The 12633-nt window shown below is 43.0% G+C and overlaps 1 protein-coding gene across 1 annotated transcript in view; it reads right to left on the reverse strand.

Moving 5' to 3' along the window:
• Window positions 1-259: 259 nt before the first annotated feature.
• The window catches only part of T265_09438 (hypothetical protein), a gene marked incomplete at both ends in the record, with an annotated part of 43052 nt that continues 30678 nt past the window's right edge, over window positions 260-12633 (reverse strand). Inside the window, 4 exons of the mRNA XM_009175503.1 lie at window positions 260-525; window positions 4479-4534; window positions 6608-6717; window positions 6852-6896. Of these exons, the coding sequence (XP_009173767.1) occupies window positions 260-525; window positions 4479-4534; window positions 6608-6717; window positions 6852-6896 (477 nt within the window). The remainder of the gene's footprint in view (window positions 526-4478; window positions 4535-6607; window positions 6718-6851; window positions 6897-12633) is intronic.

Consider the following 12633-nt stretch of genomic DNA (forward strand, 5'->3'; position numbering starts at 1 on the left):
ACACGTCCTAACACATGCAGCGTTTGGTGCTCGATAGGTTCTTCAATGGAAGTCACCGTTGCACAACCGAACACTCGCTTTCTAATCACCGATACCAAAACAGTGCATTTAGAGTTCTGAGACAAAGATTGTCGAACACCTGAAGACACCCCAGTTCCGATGCTCAAAAATGTCAAGTCTCATAGCTATGCCACAAAAAAGCCCGAACTATGGCCTGATACACACGTCCATTGATATTCAGGGATGTATAACTTTGACATCATAGGTCCCTCAAATTATCGAACGCGACCCGAACCTTGCAGATTCGTGTACTGACTTCATCTGTCACACCACAATTAGAGCTAATACAACCTCCCAGATACGTGAAACGCCCCACAACGTCGAGTGCCTCTCCCTGGATCGTAAGTGTCATGCTCGGTGACTCCATGTTGACGAGCATGACGTTACACTTTGCCGGTGAAAATACATGCGAAAGGATGCTATTTCTTTGGTCAGTTAATCCAGAAATATCCGCGCCTTCTTTTCCTTTTCGAAGACGATAAAGATTTCGTGTGCATCCTCCCAGTCGACAAGGTTTCCGTCAGCAGCTACTTTAGCACTAATGTTTCATGGAACCTCCAGCGTTCGTCTCCTTATCTCATCGAGCACAAAATGAAATAGGAATGGCATCCAAGCTTCGTACACGGAAGTTTTTGATGAGCTATCCGTATACTATCACACGCCTGAAAGTCTGAGAATACAAACTAACGGGGGCATGTTTAGAGGTTCTTATCGACATACTCGGCCAAAGGCAACTTCGAATTTCCTTCTCGAGATGAGGACCTAAAATTTTCTAAAAGTCTTATGCTTTTTGAACTCAAGATCTCTGTGTACAAATGATTGAAATGATCAGCTCTAACTCTGCTTACTTGGGAAATAACATGGACATCGGAATCCCAAGTACAAAGTTGAAGGAGTTTATTTTCAGTCGTACTGTAAAATTGTAAATTCTCTCCAACAACCAGCCTCACCAATCAGACGTTCTCCCCTCCAAGGTTACACGTGAGATTTCATTTCTCACATCGATTTGAACTTGAGATATATAAATGATAGCTTCATAGCATACAGGTCAGGTGGCCGCTGATCTTTTGGCCAAGCTTAGCAATTGGCTTGCAATGGTCGGAGAGAAGTTATGATCAACCATTTCGTTTGTGCAGCTAATCATGACTACAGTTCATCAGCGAAGCCCAGTAGTCAGATAGCACTCACAAGCTTGCTTCGGTAGCTCAACAACTCCAACGTACGCAAAAACAAACTATACTGGTAGGTAATCACGTACGATACCGATGTAATATCTACGTTATAAAAGGAATATGGTACGCTCTCTGTTTTATGAGATGAGTCCTCGAAAGTCGCATTTCAATAAAGCCGTCCATAAAGTGAACGAAAACCGGGATCCGTTCACCCACAAACATTCTTTTCTGAGAGAAGCTGCTCTGTCCCGAAGTATCGCGCACAAAAGTTACCTTGACCCATTTACTTTAATGGACACAGCTTCTGAGAGCAGTTCTTTTGTCTTGTCACCCATCTGTTTAAACACCCGTTCAATCATTGCGATGAACGAAGATATTTCCGTGATTTTATGTGCCACTAAACATGCCACTGTGGTCGCGCTTGTAATGAAACCCTATATCAAGTATAATGAAAGATGGGGTCGTCAAGGTGTCATGTGACGTGGCCGCTCTGTTTTCACGATCCCCAAGATAGCCATAAGGAATGATGTAGATTGAAATTACACCTGCAGCGCAAACAGACCTAGCAGTGTCATGCTAACAAGACCATCGAACCGATTCAAATGGATTGTGAGGATTGATACTATTGCATGTTGAAGGAGAAAAAGGTTAGAACGAATAGTCAAAGTGGAATATTATAAAACAAGAGATTCAACTAGGATTCAGGTGAGCCCCCCGTGGAAAGCAAATTAGTATGCAATTGTTGAAGGCCAAGGACTTATCTGCGAGCGGAAATAATCCTGCGAAAAAATTAAGAGGGACAAAAATTATGGGACTCTTGGTGTTTGAATTTTCTATCCAGGGAACCAACGATATCCAAAACGCTTCGGCATATTAACCTTTTCCGCAGTAGAAGCCATTACGACAGAAATTTTGCAACCGGAGCTATGCGAGTGAGAATATACCTCATGGACACTCGTAGTGCCTGGAACATTAGGAAATGACCAGAGATGGATCATATGGTCGCCGTTTGTGTTTTTGAAACAGTGTTTCCATTCAACTGCCAGCATCCTGGTTCCTATTTCGATCTAGTGTTGGACCATCACCAGATGACTGCCATTGTAGTAAGTTCATTTTATGCATCAGTACCACGCCAATCCTGACTGGAACTGACTGTACAACCGATTGGAACACGTACTTGCTTGCGATAGTTTTTCTTCTGAAAAGAAGTTTCTCGCTTTTTGTGATACAGCAGTACCGGCGGAGTTATTAATCGCTTGAAAACACTACATCTACTCATAAATAGTTGGAGTGTAAGAAGGATTATGGGTCGCTCTCAAAAGGGGCATTATACTCGAGTGATCACTTCCGATACTCAGTAGCAGTGATAGCTTTAGGAGAAGGATTGTTTAAACTACGAATGTCTGTGTTTTCAGGAAATACACTTCTTGATAAGGATCACCCTCAGTGCAATCAAACACACGCATGATTGAACCTAACAAGCAACTCTAGACCGCTGATTATTTGCAGATTAGATGGGCATTCGGTGAATACTAGACAAAAATAAAAATACGCATAGCGGTAACGAAGAAACATATACCGGGGGCCAGAAATGAACCTACGCCCCTCGAGTCTGTCTTTCATTGTAGAAATACGATCTCACGAACCCCGTAGGTGGATGATGGTTTCGGGCTACCACTCAAAGCTTGCATGCCGGCATAGCTTCCTACAGACTTCAGACGGAAGAGATGTGAAGTGGTTCTCAGCTATGCCATACAAGACGACATTTAGAAGTAAAGAGTCTGTTTTCTCGTTTGAAGTCCTTCTTGTAAGTGACATCCAAAACGCGTTACCTCGTGCAGTATTCGCAATCCAAAATTCCAGTCATATGATGGTTTTTGCAGGGGAACTTGAATAAAACCCCTTAGTGTGTAACTAGGATAGCAAACATTCGATGACTTGCCCATGATTAGGAGTTTTGCTATAATAATCCAACACGTTCTCTGAGTTGGATTACAATACGACACAATGCATTGCGAGATGTACCGCTTCTTCACATAAATACGATGGCTTCCACTCAGCAGTGGTTGTCCGTTCGCTCATGAAATTTCCGCGGAAACAGTCAGTATCAGGAAATGTCAAGATTGTTGGTAGTGTAAGGAGATTTGGGATTTTTTTGTGGGATTTCGTCCTGTAAGTGAGGCCAATCTAGGTTGAAAAGCCGCGGAGCGCTGTACAGCTGTTTCATTCTTATTAGGAATTTCCTGTAAGTAGGCCAATCTATTCTTCTCAGTTTTTCAGCATAGATTGGTTTCACCTGTAGGACGAAATCTCCACAAATGTCAAGATGGCTTTGAATGAAGCGAAACGGCGCGCACGCGGGGAAATCTATTCAGAAAGACCCATACAAATGAAAAATAACGGTCAGACATTATAACACCGCAGCATTAGCCTGGTAGCTTTGGCATTAAAGGTGCTGTCTGATCTCATCATTTGAAGATTGACTGAACACAGAGGGAGACAGATACGTAAAAACCAAACCGAGATGACGGATCGACGGATTCTCACCCTCCAACAGATTCCGGAAGAGCGAGGATGTTAAAGACTTTGTACTTGACCATCGGTGTGCTCGAAACATTGTCCAAGCCTGGCGGGAACACCGGATCTGTAATACTGAGGTAAACATAGTGGCGTCCGGAAGAAATAACCCGCCCGCGATAGATTAACTGATCACACTCCATAGGTTAGGCTGGATTGGTAATGTGCTACGTATACCGGTGACCGACTTTTCCAAAGAGCCCTTTTCACACAGTCACGCGGAGGATGAAAACGAGTCAGGGGTAGTCAAACAATGGTTAGCCTCCGAATGTTAGCTATCTACAACTATCTCTGCAGATGAGAAAAACTGTGTATCACTGCACAAAATGCACGAGGGTTGTAGACCCGGAAACGATTATGATGATGATGATGATGATGATGATGATGATGATGATGATGATGATGATGATGATGATGATGATGATGATGGTATCAGCACAGTGCGCCAGTGCGGAGTATCCGTGCGGTTCTTAACGTGCACAATAGACGACCGGACGTTCACATCGTCCGGTTACCCAAAGGACATAAGCAAAACCACATAAGTCGAGCACGTGAGATCCACACTTTAAAGCGAATAAAACGTTACTCGACTGGTAAAAACAGTCAATGGGAAAAGTCGCGGCTACCAACTAGACGAAATACTTCACATTCACTGTAATCTGCACTCACCTTCTGACTTCAGTAATTCCAAAGTAGGTTTAGAGGCAGACCGCGAGTGCACATTCCTAAAATTCAAAACGGGTGGAGCTGTTGTAAGTCTAGTAACTTTATGGACACGCTCCATAGATTTCTTATTGAAACATTCATTGGGTATAGATGAAGCTTCAGTGGTAACAAGGAATATTCAGTGTCCCGTCATCACATTGATTTCATCCTGAGCAAAAAGCGCTTTGTCCTCCGATATCAAGCAGCTAGGCATTCATCACCTATTACATTTCTGCACAATTATCAATGCTAGATGCACAGTACTGCGAACGACAGGCAAACAGAAAAGGGTTGTTATCTATCCACGATATTCACTTAACCCAACTGATTAGTGTTGCGTCTATAATGCCATTAAGAGTTCGAAGGTAACGAACCAACCAGGCACAAGAGATTGAGACCAACTCAGATTCACAGGAGACCAATCAAACTACGCGAAGACCGCTTTCAGAACTACCAGATACCGTTTAGAAGCTATACGATCACAAACACAGCCCTGCACTGACGACGTCGCCTCGGTTAGTGATGAAACGTTTGCAATCCAGCTGTCAAGCTCGGCGAACAGACCAACAACTAAGCAGCGCACCCGAACAACCTCCATTCCACTACATTGCCAAGTTCGAACATAAGATAAACCAGCAGGCTATAACAAGGAATGGCATTCACTAATACGTACGATGCTGAATGTCCGGTATAATTCCAGGTGGATGTAATGCTGGTAGCTTTTGAGAAAAAGCACTGATGGTCTACAGTTGTGGCTCAGTCGAATGGCAGAAGGGAGTCGAGAACACACTTCTAAGAAAAATTATCCCCAATAGAGTTGATTTTCACCTAACCTATCTGAAATTATGACTATCCAATCGGTTCAAAAATTTTTCCAATTGATTGAAGACGTCATTTATGCTACCGAAAGAACAACAAATATGTTGCTAGGACTGTTCTTTTTTCCAGTTTATTCAGGGCTATTAGATAACCTAGATAATTTCCTTGAACTGACCAGCTTAAGAGCTTCATAAAGAAAGCTACTCACGAGGTTGCTGAAAACTCTTCGACAGCCCAAGACCGGTTTCGCCCTTCTTGGGGCTCGTCAGTCCCCGATCTTGCGTAAACCTTATGTCCTACTTGAAGCTGTTCGCCAATGAGTAACCTATACATGTGTCCGAGCCGCCAATAGTTGGACAGTGAACACTTGGTTGTACGACTTGTCGCACAGAGACACTTCTCATGAAAATACTCTCCGTGCATCCCGGTGAATAGTTTGATTGTATTATTTATCGCATTCAATCGAGTGAAACCTTTTGTTCTAATAGGCTTGAATGGCTAAGATAATTGTTGGGTTAGTAATACGCACAAATTGAGTGAGCTTTCTTCCTACGAAAGCCTGCGAACTTCCGAACCAGAAAGAATTACTGATCATGTGCAAGTCAGGGAATGAGAAAAAATGGAACTAGGATAACGGACTGATCTAGCGCTATGGGTTGTTTTTTTGTTAAAAACTAACTTTCGGTCACTCACTTTCCGGATGATTGCGCCTAAGGGGTGTCCTTGGAAGTATCTTGCAAGCAAGACAAGTAACAAGTCTGTCGCGCGTCGCTAAAAACGAAACATGCATGTTCCATACACCAGTACGCGTGAACGACCCTAACCCGTCTCGGTTTATCACCTGCATACAAATTGAGCGACTACAATTTATGCATCCGCTATTTCATGGGTCGGGCACCAACCTACCGAGGTGAGCTGACATTCAACCTATTCACCCTTTGCGTTTTAACAGCAAGATAATTCGGTGTACGGAACTGAAAAAACCTTCCACTGAGTTAACTTCCAAACCACAAGTGTGGCTGCAAAACAAGATAGTTTAATCCAAAGAGGGACAACCTCCCGTAATGTTTCGTGTGGCGAAGGAAAACTTGAACATTAATTTGCACTACACCGAAACCACCGGAAGACCACCTTTCAACTAATAAGGTTATCTTCAACCAATGTTGACAGCAACAGGAAAATTCGTGAGAGGGATTATTTTGAATTGGAAGTCGGTTTAAGACTGTCGCTGAGCCGAGGGGACCAGTGTAGGATACAATTTAGAAAAAACTTACAGTGGTAAGTTCAAGTCCTTTGACAAATGAATATGGTGTGTAAGTACGGCACGTTGTACTGCATGTAATTCCGTAGTCGGGCACACACATGGGCTGAAATCCAGACCAACCTGAGGAGATAGAGGTATTTGAAGAACATTGGACTTACTTCTCCTATAGCAACCAATTGCTCCGCGTGCTTCAGAATCAGTTCACGAACGCCGTCCATATCCTAACGCCACTTGAAGAGGATAGCTAGACTTACTTTTAAATTGACGCTCCGACACAAACCGCTACCGTCTTCTCGTTTCTACGAAGGAGAATTCCAACAGAATACAGTAAATGAAGTTGGCGAAATGCCACTGATATTTTACGTCCAATAGTCATCTCAGCCTCATTTACTGAAAAACGTTCTAGTACTTGTTCATCTCACTTATATCTCTCGATAACAAGAAGAGTTTAGATTTGCCCGCAAATTATTCACATTATCGTAATCAATCATACAGGTTGAACATTCATTGTGTTGGCTCATTTAGATTGGTTGGGAAAGCTGAATTATCGCGCTTATCAGAGCTCACCCATCACCGATGCACAGCTTTGGCCCCAACGGGATTGGAAGTGTGGAATAGTGAAATGTGAGACGAGCGTCCTAGCACCACCAATGGAGTAGCGTATGTTCGATGAAACCGAATCATCATATCCGAAAAAAGGTTGCTTTGAGAAAGTCGTCTGGTTTACTTTAGGAAGATAACTCACAAAAAACTCACACGGAGATTGAAACGAATGAAACTACCATGCTGCTAAGAATAGCGAGATTGGTTTGGGTTGTTGATCGTGCTATGTACCAATCACTATCCACGGTGATGGTCAGTAGGTTATACACTTCCGAAAACGCTCCAAAACAAGCTTCCTTCAAAAACCAATACTGAACTTTACCACATATCCGAGAGCACATGATGAACAGTAGAAGACTGCTCCGCTATGCAGCCCATAGAAACTCCACACTGTTTTCACAAACGGACAGTACTTACAAGACTGCTGAAAACCTTTCGACAGCCCACGACCAATTTCACCCTTCTTGGGGCTTACCTAGTAGACACAGTCTCAGAGGTTCCGTCACTCCTATGTTCTACTTGAACTCAAAGTGTGCAAACGTTGTGGAACACACTCGCTTGAAGACTAGTTTGGTTTATTTTCAACCAGATTTCAGTCTCCTCCGTATTCCAAGGTGTTCAGTGTCAAGGTTAATGGATAAATTGAACAATTCAGCAAATGCGACTAAAATAATTCGTCTTCGAATGAAAGGTTGTTTGTTTTTGTGAATGTTTGAAACAAATAAGTTTACTATCCCGCTCACTTCAGCTGGATAGTGCCTGAAAGTAGTTCGTTTACGGAATACATGTGTGGATTGGTTGAAAGGACAGTCCAGCAAGGGAAAGACTGATGTGCTATAAACATTGGATGACGAACTCGGATATCGATCCAATATAAACCAGCTATCAAAACTAGAAAGATTGGCAAAAGGGAGTCTAGTGAAGTAATCTTTCCAGTGCTTCTGATGTGCTACAAATGGTTTCAATATATGCAAAATAGGTAGGGCGGCCGAATGTAAAGCGGAGGATAAGAGGTAGGTTTGTGTATGTGTCAAGTGATTGTATCCTAGACATTATGCAAGGGGTACCCCAGCCTCAGTTAAACGATTCAATGACGAGCTATGGAAAACCGAGAAAATCACAACTAGGGGCACTTTTGCTTCTCTAGGTAGGTTGAGCACAGAATAATGGTTAGGAGGTCTGTATGACCATGGTACGCTGAAGAGTGGTAGTCGTGAAGAGTGGCGGTTCTGCTCTGAACATGAAATATTCCTGACAAAAAACACCGTCGTTATCAACCCGATAGTTACCACTGGTAGACCAGCTTTGAACGCAGATGGACGATGTGGCCATGAGGGCTGGCGTTTCGGTCCGATTTAATATTATACCCTCGTCTGTTTCCTAGGCATTTCCCATTTATCTATCCGATTAGAACTGTCAGAATATAAATGCTCTGTTCAGTCGCGGACGTAAATTATACAAGTAAAGGACAGGAACAATCTGGAACAAACACTGTTTAGCTGATATCTGCACGTCATCCGGTCGTTGTTTGGGTAACCAAGTAATTTACTTCAACTGGTTTTGTGCACAGTTTGAGCTGGTCTGATTTGATAAGCAGCGCTTCGCTGATCATCGATAGCGTGCAGTTTGAAGTGCGCAATACAGTTCGGAAGAAATGGACCGGCTCAATCCGATGATCCGGACATAACAGATGTTTGACCATTGACGATACGGAATTGCGATTGACCTTTGACCTGACGGCTCTCCAGACAAATTCTCGTTTATATGGTATGGAACGCGTTCTACCGCATACGAAGCTAGGTATCCGTTTGTCCTGCCTGTTTAAGCGTTCCCAAGACCATGGTTCCTGCCACCGATTTGGACAGGTGAGTAGATGGTCGCGTACGGGAGATGGTAGCTGACACAAATAGTGCGCTAATACGTGGTTGTTAGTGGATTTTTCAGTTGGAATATTGGGAATGGAACTAGGCATAGGCAGTAAGCTGGATACATGGGATGTCATTGAGGGCGCGCCCAAGCTATGTCTGACGTTCGATTCACACTCAAATGTACCCATGGGTTAAGATGGACGTAATTAACTGTTTTAACGAGTGCTGTATCAGTAGTAATGGGAATGTCATCGACAAATCGCTTATGAGACAAATATTTTGAAATTGCACGAAATACACTTATATGAAACCAACATAGTTTTAACGAGAGACCTAAAGGAACGCCAACAGTTGATATTCTTCATCTGAATGTGCAGTACAAAGGCCGGCTCACATTTCAGTTAGTACGATATTCAAGATATTGAAGCAGATTTTCATCAAGGAAACAACTCGTGTTCAACAGTCCACTACCGATTTCGCACTTCTTGCGGCTCATCAGGTAGATGCCGTTCTACTTGAGCTGTCGAGGAGGTTTCAGTAAAGTGGCTTCCTGAAAGGTAGTTTTAATATTTTGCTAATATTCTTTTGTTCAACCATCCTACAGTCGGCCCTAAGGGACCGCTCATATCAATACTCCGGCCTTGTGTATATACTTGTCGTCGAATTCGAGTCCAACACTGTTTGTACAGACCATAACTTTAATGTAGTCAACAGGAAGCCCTAGAATCACACTAAGTCTGGAGACAAAATCAAATCACATATATTACTTCCATGATTTTCGTTCGCGACTGAAGACACTAAAAGACATTTTAACGTATCGTAGCATATGGCTTCCCAGAGATTACCAGAGATTATGATACAAAAGAATAGACGCAGGAGAACAAAAACAGTCAGTCACTCAGAATGCTCTGAGTACGAATTTGATAGAAGACATGAAAGTGAATTAGAGAAAAGCCACATGCAGTCTTCGCTACCCCTAGATGACAGAATAGATCATAAGCATAACAAAATACCGTATCACCATAAGTTGTGATGTTCACATTTGTACGCGGACATGAATACTCTCAGGGTGACCAAACATAGGCAGAAGGAAGTTTACGATTCTCATCCAAAAAGCTGCAAAAAATCCTATGAATCTTACTCGACACAAGGATCTATGAACAAGACGATCAGCCGTCAACAAGTTTTAGGAATCATGGTGGGATTTGATGAAGATTACAGACTACTGAATACAGAAATGCGGCGGCTTCAAATAGTTGTTAGTCATTTGTCATCATCAAACCGACCACTTATATAAAGTATGACTATAAAGAAGTATCGATAGTAGACGCATAGAGACATAATCATATCTGGTTAAGATATTTCGTGACTCAGTTAAACCGGACCCCAACACATCTATGAACCTGCTCAATGGATCCCACCTGCAAATCTACCGAACACATTTGGGGTATACTGAACAACAATTATTGTCAAAGAAAAATAGCAATGAACTCAAAAAAGACGAGTTCCCTGGTGGACTCTTCAAAGGTCACGGAGAACAGTCTTGTCACCAACTCAAACAACATTCTGATGAAATCTCAGAGCGAAAAATGGCCAAGATGTGTTTGGATTGATGTGTGTGGGTGATTACAAAAGAGAGCCTAGGACTTTTCGACAGCCCACGACCGGTTTCGCCTTTCTTGGGGCTCATCAAGTAGAATATAAGGTTGATGGAAACTCGGGGACTACCCCTACCTGATGAGCCCTAAGAAGGGTGAAACCGGTCCGACAGCCCACGACAGGTTTCGCCTTTCTTGGGGCTCATCAAGTAGAATATAAGGTTGATGGAAACTCGGGGACTACCCCTACCTGATGAGCCCCAAGAAGGGTGAAACCGGTCGTGGGCGGTCGAAGAGTTTTCAGCAACCCTGTGAGTAGTTTCCTGCGATATCTCGAGTATCGTACCAACTGAAACATGAGGCGGCCTGTGTGTAGCACATTCAGTTGTAGAACATCATAAACGAGAGATTCAGTTGAGTCTCTCGTGAAAACCAAATTGGATTTGTAAATGGTGTATTTCTCGAGAGTTCAGGACTCTTCAGATCACCGGTGAATCATCCTTATGTAAAGCTAGCGCCGAATTTGTTAACGGTTAGTGACTCTCCAGGATTACCTGATCTACTGTGGAATGCTAGCTCAACTCGCGAATACGTAAGGCACTAAAATATGAGGTCAAGTCCAGTCAAAATGTGCAACCTTACCATCAGCAAGGCCAATTGGCGGCATGTTATTTCCCTAGTAGTTTTAAACTGTATTGATGAAAAGTATTGGGGAGGTTTTCTAAGTATTTTGCCCCGAGTCTTGTATACCTCAGAAAGTGAAGCACCGAACTCTGGAGGCACTAACCAGCTGTTATTTGTCTGTCCCAAAGAGCATCAAATGTAATGTGAATAAATTAGTTCGTACGAGTTCGTGCAAACAATCCCTCCCACACCAACCACATGCACAATTTAAAAATCCAGAGATACTCTACTGAATTCAAGTTGAGATTATGATAATTTTCCCCACTCGTTTGCTTACTCGTGTAATGCCCGCATACTTACTGATTTCCATCTGTTTTACTCCTCTGTGCCGGCTTTCACCTTGCTGCAAACTACACTATCAAGCCAACATTTAGTTTGAGGTTGTTTGGTCTACGGACTCTGACAATGGGATGTGGCGGCCAATGACAGAAGCGCATTTTTCCACAAACTTCATTTTTCTTCCTTGTTTGTTGATTGCACCACAGACTTTCCAACCCAATCATTATCACCATCATGGACAGTGTCCAACACTGATACTCTGGTGACGTAAAACCATGATTTATTTGAAAGCCTTTTGTAAAGAAAAGAATGAAGAGCTATAGGGAAGGAACTAGTGCTAGCTTAGTGTAGTACTTCCGAGGGACCCACATCTCCAGACACTCATTTAGGCAATCTGGATAGAAACTGACAACAAAAACGCCACTGGCATCCATAAGCAGCTATATCTTGCAGCGTCTCCAATCAGGCGCAGTGAAGAAAACTTTGTATCCATCCTAGAGTAGCGCCGACAGAACCCTGACATACTTTATTATCTTCTTGCAGCGCAATCAGGCGCAGTGAAGAAAACTTTGTATCCATCCTAGAGTAGCGCCGACAGAACCCTGACATACTTTATTATCTCTTTCTTTCCCCTATGCCATATCACCCCCCTGCTTCCAGCACTCTGAACCGGAAGCAAAAACAGTACTCTTTTCGGCAAACGACGGTTTGGCATGCGTAACACGTCCTAACACATGCAGCTTTTGGTGCTCGATAGGTTCTTCAATGGAAGTCACCGTTGCACAACCGAACACTCGCTTTCTAATCACCGATACCAAAACAGTGCATTTAGAGTTCTGAGACAAAGATTGTCGAACACCTGAAGACACCCCAGTTCCGATGCTCAAAAAGGCCAAGTCTCATAGCTATGCCACAAAAAAGCCCGAACTATGGCCTGATACACACGTCCATTGATATTCAGGGATGTATAACTTTGACATCATAGGTCCCTCAAATTATCGAAC

The sequence above is a fragment of the Opisthorchis viverrini genome (genome assembly GCF_000715545.1).
Source record: "Opisthorchis viverrini unplaced genomic scaffold opera_v5_274, whole genome shotgun sequence".
Lineage (NCBI taxonomy): Eukaryota > Metazoa > Platyhelminthes > Trematoda > Opisthorchiida > Opisthorchiidae > Opisthorchis > Opisthorchis viverrini.